This window comes from Myotis daubentonii, chromosome X (genome assembly GCF_963259705.1).
Source record: "Myotis daubentonii chromosome X, mMyoDau2.1, whole genome shotgun sequence".
Taxonomy (NCBI): Eukaryota; Metazoa; Chordata; class Mammalia; order Chiroptera; family Vespertilionidae; genus Myotis; species Myotis daubentonii.
This window is the reverse complement of record NC_081861.1, coordinates 98,646,336-98,654,415: the sequence shown is the minus strand read 5'-3', so window position 1 is coordinate 98,654,415 and position 8,080 is coordinate 98,646,336. Positions and strand designations below refer to the sequence as shown.

At 48.5% G+C, this 8,080-nt stretch overlaps 1 protein-coding gene across 1 annotated transcript; it reads left to right on the top strand.

Annotated features, from left to right (window-relative positions):
• The first annotated feature begins 1,135 nt into the window (after positions 1-1,135).
• LOC132223304 (potassium voltage-gated channel subfamily C member 1-like) lies at positions 1,136-5,673 on the top strand. The gene is made up of 4 exons (XM_059678529.1): positions 1,136-1,635; positions 1,913-2,136; positions 2,722-3,255; positions 3,494-5,673. Exons 1-4 carry the CDS (start codon positions 1,500-1,502, stop codon positions 4,313-4,315), a joined length of 1,716 nt encoding a protein of 571 aa, XP_059534512.1. The 5' UTR covers positions 1,136-1,499; the 3' UTR covers positions 4,316-5,673.
• Positions 5,674-8,080: the final 2,407 nt, after the last annotated feature.

Sequence of the window (8,080 nt, the reverse complement as noted above, 5' to 3'; positions counted from 1 at the left end):
CAAAGAAGGTTCTCCCAAAGAAGTGACACTGGAGATGGACGTGGAAGAATAAGTAGCTAATAGATAGCTGGAAGGGATAGGACAGTCATGAAATAGACTGGTTATTTTAGGGATTCAAGAAGGGCTAATATGGATGAGGGGCAGGACACAGGAGGGAAAGGAGGTGGAGAAGTGAGAGAGAAAACTAACTGTTGCCTCAACCCTTCTCACTTGGAAAGTGCTGAAGTGCCCGTCATTGCCTGCCCTCCTTGGCTGATGTAAGAATAGACAATGGAGTTAAGGACTGCCACAGCTGTGTTTGTCACCACAACCCACTCCTCCCCCCATTCTCACCACCACTGAAGGGATCTTCCCCTCCACCAGCCCCACAGCAAGGCAGTGATTAAGAGGGAAGAGAGTAGCCAGGAGCCTGTTTGCATGTCTTGAAACTCAATCCAACTGACCCTGGCTCTGAGAGATGGACTGAAAAGGAAGAGCTAGGGAGTTTGTTAAATTGTGGCAGGAATCTATATTCTTCCTAGAAATTTAGGGTCTGGTGAAAAAGAGAAGCATTTAAGGAGTTGGGCCAAGAGGTGGGGGTGGGGCTATCTTGGAATTTAGGATCTTCTGGGTACTTGATTAGCAAACTCTCATCAGTGGAAAAATAGGAGACTGGCCTAATTCCCAGGAAGGGGTCCTGGAGGCAGAGGTGGAGGAGGGAATGAGAAAGAGGGGGAGGAAGGAATGTGGCTTATCTCAAGGGGCTGGGGATGCTGCCAATTCTGGCATAGATCATGAGCAAGCAGGCTTTTCTCTGAGGCTGCTTGTTCCCCTGCCCCTGTCCTTCTCTGATTCCTACTCCCATCCTTGGCACCAAGGCCTCTGGAGAAAAGGGAAGAAAAATGAGTGCAGCGGCGGGGGGGGCGGGGGGGCGCGGGGGGGGGGCGGAGGGGCGGCAGGGAGAAAGAAAAAGAAAAAAAATGAGTGGGTAGAAACAGCTAGATACAGCCAAGAGCACATCTGGCCTCCCAAGCTATCTTCCTCACTTCCCCCTCCCCCACTCCCCTTCCTCCTTTTCAGGCTTCTGATGAGAGGATTGTAGAGGAGCTGGGGGGAAGGTGGGGAATTAGAGTGGGGATGGGCGGGGGGGGGGGGAAAGTTGTTCGAAATATTAACTGGTCCTGTGATGTGGCTTCTTGGCTGGAGCCTGACTACCTAACTTCCTGTTTTTCTTCCAGCTGCCTCCTCCCCTCCCTCTGCTCTGGGCTGAAACTAAGCTGGGGGAGGAAGGAGGAGCAGCAAAGTTGGCCAGGGTCTCTTGTCTGATTCCCTACAGGCTGGGGGCCAGGAAGCCCTTCCTAAACAAGCAGGCAGGAACACATATAGCCCTGAATCGGATTGTTGCCTCTCAGCCCTTGCTCCTCTGGCCACAGCAGGAACGGGAGGCTCCTGGAAAGCCCCAGCTCCTTGCCAGCTCTTCCATGAGCACACCCTGGTCCTGAGGCCTCTGAGATCTCTCCATGCAGGAGCAGTCAAGAACTCCGGAGGCAGCAGCAATGCTGGCCACACCACCCACCCCACCGTCTCCAGCCCCCCTGCCCAGCCAGCCTCTGGCCCCTTCACTGCCAGTGTTCGTGGATCATGCAAAACAACCAAGTGAGTAAGGAAGGACTGACTGAGAGGTGAAAGGAATGGGAGGTGGGTGTGTGAGGTGTGATGTTCTCAGACTGGAGGTGGCTGCCTGTGCCCTCATCCTTTTTTGCCCTCAGGGACAAACATGGGAGGCCCCAACAGGCTGCTGGTTAGGGGGTATGGGACACTGAAATGTTGATCTGGGTAGGTGTTTTGACCACCCTGGTTTGCCTTTCTGTGCTCCTACCACCCTCTCTCTCTCCTCTGCCCCCACTCTCTTCTTGCCCCTTTTTGTTCCCAGGCAAGGAGCTCATTAAGCCCAAAGCAATTTTAGGGCGTCCAGTAGAGAGACCAACGGATGCTGCTGCTGCTGCTGCTGCTGCTGCTGCTGCTGCTGCTGCTGGTACTGCTGGTGCTTTTGGTGCTGTTGGTGCTGTTGGTGCAGTTGATGCAGTTGCTGCTGCTGCTGCTGAGTGCCCAGGACCAGGTGCCAGGGAAGTCGGAGTCAAAAATCATCGTTGTCAGGTCTGCCGACCCCCCAGCCAGTTTCTGAAGTCAGGCACTTCCTACTCCTTGTGGAGGCAAAGGGATCTCTAAGGCCCTCCAGCTTCCTCTGTCACTCCCATCTTCACTCCATTTCCTGCACTTAGCCTCCCTTGGCAGCTTCTCTTTTCACCCTCCCCCATGTCTCCCCCACCCCAAGTTTTCAAAGTGTTAGAGGATTAAGAGACGTCCCTGTCCCCATCTTGACCATTTAGTCTGTCATTGCCTGTCTGTGACTCCTCTGCTGTATACCATGGCACAATTGTTCTCTCAGAGTCACCAGGCATCTCCTAAGAGCCCCTGAAAGACATCTGTATCCAGGTTAGGCTGTTTTTTCTCCTGGAATTGCTGGGCCCAGGAGAGACTCTGGCTAGTCACTGTGACTACACCTGAGAGTTGGCTGTCCTCCTGATTCTCGAAGACCTAGGAGGAAGACACACCTCTAGCTCCTAGCCTAGGGTAGCCTCCCTTGGGTATCTGGGCTGCCACATCACTTCTGTGGTCCTCAGTTCTCTCCCTGCCCTGGCTAAGCCTTGTCCTAACCCCTGTCATCCCTCCTCTTGCCAGCGGATCCGAGCCAGCCGAGAAGCAGGCTCACAGTTTGCCATGGAGGGCTTGGATGATAAACTGATCCTGAACGTGGGGGGCATGCGCCATGAGACCTACATCAGCACTGTGCGGGCCTTTCCAGGCACCCGTCTCTACAAGCTGACCGAGCCACCCCCACCTGGCACCCCAGCTGCTCAGGGTCCACCAGTTCGAGAGTTTTTCTTTGACCGAAATCCTGAACTCTTTGGCTACGTGCTGGGTTACTACCGTACTCGGCAGCTGCACTGCCCTGCCAATGTTTGTCGGGATGTCCTAGAGGAGGAGTTGGCTTACTGGGGCCTGGCAGAAGCACCGCTGGCACCTTGCTGCTGGCTCAAGCTGAGTGGCAAGGAGACCCAAACCCAGGACTTTCTGTCTTGGGAGGTCTGTGAGAATGCCCACATGGATGAACGCCTTTTGCTGAACCCCATTGGAGGCCAGGGACTGCGGAATGCTTGGAAGCCATGGCTCTGGGTGCTTCTTGACCAACCCCAATCTTCCTTAGGGGCCAAGGTAACTTATTAACAGTGTTGTAATGCCATGTTAAACACTCGTACTCCCAAAGGGCCCTGCCAAGATGCCACAATGGCCACACACTTGGCACAGTGCTTGGGCCCTGAACCTACAAACACCCAGGACAATTTGAGGGGATTCCTAAAAAGGGGAGGCAAAGAAGGGTGGGTGGGGTCCAGTTAGAGAAGTGGGGATGACTGTAAATGGGGGTACTTCTGACATGCCTCTTTTCCCCCAGTGCCTTTCCCTGATCTCCACACTCTTTGCCGTGTGTGCTCTGGTCATCTTCTTCCAGGAGACGGAGGTCCAGCTGGATTACTTCTCTGCCAACTTCACTCCTATGGGACATGGGGTAGGGGTTGGGGGAAACCATCAGCAGCAGCAGAACAATGGTCTTGTTTACCGCCGTGCTCCCCACCTACTCTACCTGGAACTGCTCTGTGCCCTTTGGTTTGGAACTGAGCTCTTTGCCCGGGCCATTTCCTGCCCTGATAAGGTGCGCTTCCTGTGTAGCCCTCTCAATCTAGCCGATATTTTCTGCCTTTTCCCTGTGCTGGTGGAATTGGTGGTGGGTGACAAGGCTGAACAGCAACCCCGTCTCAGCCTAACACTTGGGGCCATTCGTTCTCTCTATGTCCTGAAGCTGGTTCGTCTCCTGGGATTCCTTGAAAAGTCCCTGGCCATGAGAGTCCTGGTTCACACCCTTCATTCTTCTTGGAAGGAGGTGTGTGCTTTTCTCCTGATTTGGGTAGCTGAGATCTTATTCTTTGGCTTTCTCTTCCTCTATGGGGAGCTCTTGGGCATGTCCACCCCAGGTCAGGGTGAGCCCCATTTTGGAGACATCTTTACATGTCTCTGGTGGACTGTCATAACTCTCACCACTGTTGGCTATGGAGACGTCTATCCCCTCTCTTCTCTGGGCCAGCTCACTGCTGCTGTCACAGCCACGATGGGCATGTGCACTGGTGTCTTGCTGGTGCCTGTGCTCCTTGTCCGTTTCCAACGCTATTATGCTGTAGCTCTGGCCCACCAGAAACTGAGGCCTAATGGCATCTTGTAATGGGCCCACTGGTCAAGAGGGGTGGACCCCACCATCGCTACCTTCCTCTTGCCAGTTTTTGGTTACAAGATAAGGATTTCTAAACCTGGATTTGGCAAAGAATCCTTCAAGAGAAGTCCCAGGTCATGGCAATCTTTGCTAGTCAGTATTAGCTAACATTAACTTGAAGGGTAGACTCCCCATTATCAGGTGGGCATCCTGAAGGAAGGGGCTTAGGGGCAAGGCCAGCTAGGCCTCAGCTTCCCCCTGTCCCACCCTAGGCCTTTCTCTTAATCCTGAAGTGACCAGGAATTATAGATGATAGTTCTTCCTGGATTGGTGCTATAACCCTCTCTCACCCAGTTCCCCACTCCCATCCCTTTCTCCTTTTCTCCCTTCCCCTCAACTAGACCATAGTTTAGATGGGGGACTTTTGAATGATAATAGTAATAAGATATTAACATCAGTCTCCTATGGATATCAATGGTGATTGGCTGTGGGTGTTAATAGCAACTGTCAGTGGATATCTGACAGCAACTGGTTATGAGTATTGATGGCAATCAGTATCAGCAGTGCCCAGGCATAGCCAGATTATAGCATTGATCCCCATACTGGCTATGGGACAAATGCTCCTTAGAGCCATAAGGAGGCCTTTGGAGCTTCTCATAAACTACAAACAGATGTGGATCAGCCCGGTCTGAACCCAGGAAAGCACTCTAACTCCATGGCCTCCTCATTATCCCATTATATTTTCCCCCACTCCTTCCTTTTTTTCCCATCTCAGTGATATTTTTTCATAGTATTTTAGATATAGTATTAACCATCATTAACCACAATATATTAGTCAATATTAACCATGCTATCTCAGATACAATAACAATATGTAGTCACTAATAGACATGAAATATTATTGCTGCACATTGCATAAGTGGGATCGAGGAAATTGAATTTGTTGGCAACAAAAGGCAAGTGATTTCCACTTACAGATTTTTAAAAATATATTTTTGGATATACTCATTCACAATTCTTTTTAAAATTTCCAAACAGTTTTCAGTACCCACAATGGGTCTACCTCCAACCCCTGCTGCTATTGATTATTCCCTCCTTTCCACCTCGTGTCCTCCTTTTTCTACTACCTGTATGCTCTTCACTCCTGGCTTTTCTTGTGGTGCCAACAACCACGTTCCTCTCCTGAAACTGGCTTCCAGGAGGGAGAGAAAGGACCTCCTCAGGTCTGACTTCAAGCTTCTGGGGTGTCAGGAAGTGCTCCAGGCAACTGAGCTGAGCAGGGAGGTTTAATTGAACTCTCACTGTTGCTGAAGCTGTGAGCATAATTCTGTTTACAAAACTTTTAAATAAAATATCCTTTGAACTCTTCATTCCAGGGTTTATCTGTGATTTTGGGGGTAGAAGCTTATGGACATGAGCAGGGATAGGGTTGGTGTAATAAACTAATGACAAGATGTGTGGGCAAATTATTTGATAGGATAAAAACAATTTGCTATCTTTATTGTATCTGTTTCTCAGAATAAACTATTATTACACACCTTGATGAGAGAATAACTTTTTGTTTTTGGTGGGAACAAGGTGGGGTGGGAAGGGGTCAGGCCCAGAAATTGAGGAAGTAAAATAAAAGACTTGCTGTCCCATTTAGGGCATGATAGTGGAAAACTTGGGCACTTATCGGAAGTAGGAGCTTGTGTGGGGAGAAGTTTCCATTTAAGAAACACTGAAAGAAGCCCAACAGGTGTGTCTTGGTGGTTTAGTGTTGACCTATGAACCAGGAGGTCACGGTTTGATTCCTGGTCAGGGCACATGCCCAGGTTGCAGGCTCAGTCCCCAGTAAGGGGCATGCAGGGGGTGATTGATAAATGATTCTCTCTCATCATTGATGTTTCTCTCTTCCTCTCCCTCTCCCTGCCTCTCAGAAATCAATAAAAACATATTTTAAAAAATAAGCCTGTGAGTAGCACTAGAAGGGATAATAGGGAAAGTGTTCTATTAAAAAAAAACAAAACAGGTAGAATGAATGTCAGGGCTGGGTAAAGCCTGGGAACTCATCAAGTCCAACCCCGTTTTGTTTCAGGTAGGGAAACTAAGGCCCAGAAAAAGGCTGGGACTAGGCCTTGCTTACACAGTGAATCAGGAGCAGAACTAGAACTGCAACTGTCTTTGTCACACAATAAGGAACAGTTTTTCCCTTTGCATATGGGTTGGATGGTCAGACATTTTAACCCAAGAAGAGGAGAAGGGATAGGGGAGTATAGATTTTCATGACCTGACTAGTCCTTCTATAATGAATCATTATGGAATGACAGTGATGAAAGGCTTAGTATATGCCTATTTATGTAACAAAACCCTATATTTACATCTCTCCTAAGCCTCTAGCACATAATGCTCTGCAAGAATGAGTCCACAGACTATACCAAATTTAGTGATACTCCAAGACTGAATTAACAAATCCCCTAGACTTTAGGACCTTTCCTGAATGCTGAGTTTTCCCCAGTATTTAATCTCCTCATGATTTAGGTTGTCATTTCTATACTAAGGTTATCCTAGGTCTTTTGGCCAGGCATGAACTGCTTCTACTCCGAGGAGAGTAGGGAGTAGATGAGGATGCTGAAAAACACTTTAATTTGAGTATCTTCTTCCATATCTTATGAAGAGTTCTTTGCCTCACATGTTAAAACTTCTCAGCCATGCAAATAACTCATTCTCATACTCACCTTCAGAGCACAATCACACTCCATCTTCAAACATTCATGCACATCCCCTCAAATGTGTAGGCAAATTATTCAATAAAGTAAAAGAGATTCTTTTACTTACTTTACCTGTGGCAGAGACCCCACTGACCATGAGCTCTATATAGGCCTGGGAAGTCTCTTGTTACTTACTGATGACTAGGAAGGAAAGTGCAATATCCCAGTACACACTACTATCTGGACCCCTCTTATTAGGACAGGGCCGGGAAATCTGTGTGCCAATTCTAGTCTATGTGTCTGGCCCTATCTGGTGAAACATCCAGTTGTCCCTCTGTGTTCCACTCTTGCCTCAGCTCTTCAGCAGTTGCCTCAGCAACTACTGTCTAGTTGGGCCTGCACTTTCAGGTCAGACCTATAGAGGGCAACCACTGCTAGTTTATGAGAAATTATTCTGGGTGTGGCTTCCCCTCCCTTCACTTCCTTTTTCAGTGCCTGTAAAATTCTAGAACCAGAGGCTGTTAGAATCAGAGGGTGTGTTTAAATAACTCAAAGTTGGATTCCCTCATGACACAGATAGGGAAATTGAGGCCCAGAAAAAGGAAGAGACCAGTCTAAACTCAGACAATGATTTATTCAGTGGTGTTAGAGCTAGAAGTCAGATTTCCTGAATCTCCGTCCAAAACTCTTGAAACACAGTGCTAAGCATCTAATGCAAATACCTCATTTTATAGTAGCAGAAACTGAGGCCCAGGACAAAACTTGTCTAAGGTCGTACAGTTGTGACAGAGCTAGGACTCAAACCCAAGTATTCTAAATCTGGGAGTCCTGAAAGATAATGTTAGGCATCTAAATCATTCTGTATATTGAAGATGTAACGGGCTCAGAGAGGGAATGCAATTTGCCTGAAGTTGCAGAGTAAATTAGTTACAATCAGAAATAGAGCCCAAGGCTGAATGTAAAACTGGGACTGAATAAAATTTTAGGATTCTAACTTCCCATCTCTAAGAAACCCCAATAGCTTGGGGACTTGGTATCTCAGAATTAAATAGCAGAGGAGGGTTGAAGTCCTTGCTAAAGCTGGCTG

What these genes read in the sequence shown, in the direction of transcription:
- LOC132223304 (XM_059678529.1), top strand. Translation starts at nt 1,500, where the DNA reads ATGCAGGAGCAGTCAAGAACTCCGGAGGCAGCAGCAATGCTGGCCACA. An exon ending in GGATCATGCAAAACAACCAA is followed by an intron (nt 1,636 to 1,912) that starts GTGAGTAAGGAA and finishes TTTTGTTCCCAG; the next exon opens with GCAAGGAGCTCATTAAGCCC. An exon ending in TCAAAAATCATCGTTGTCAG is followed by an intron (nt 2,137 to 2,721) that starts GTCTGCCGACCC and finishes TCCTCTTGCCAG; the next exon opens with CGGATCCGAGCCAGCCGAGA.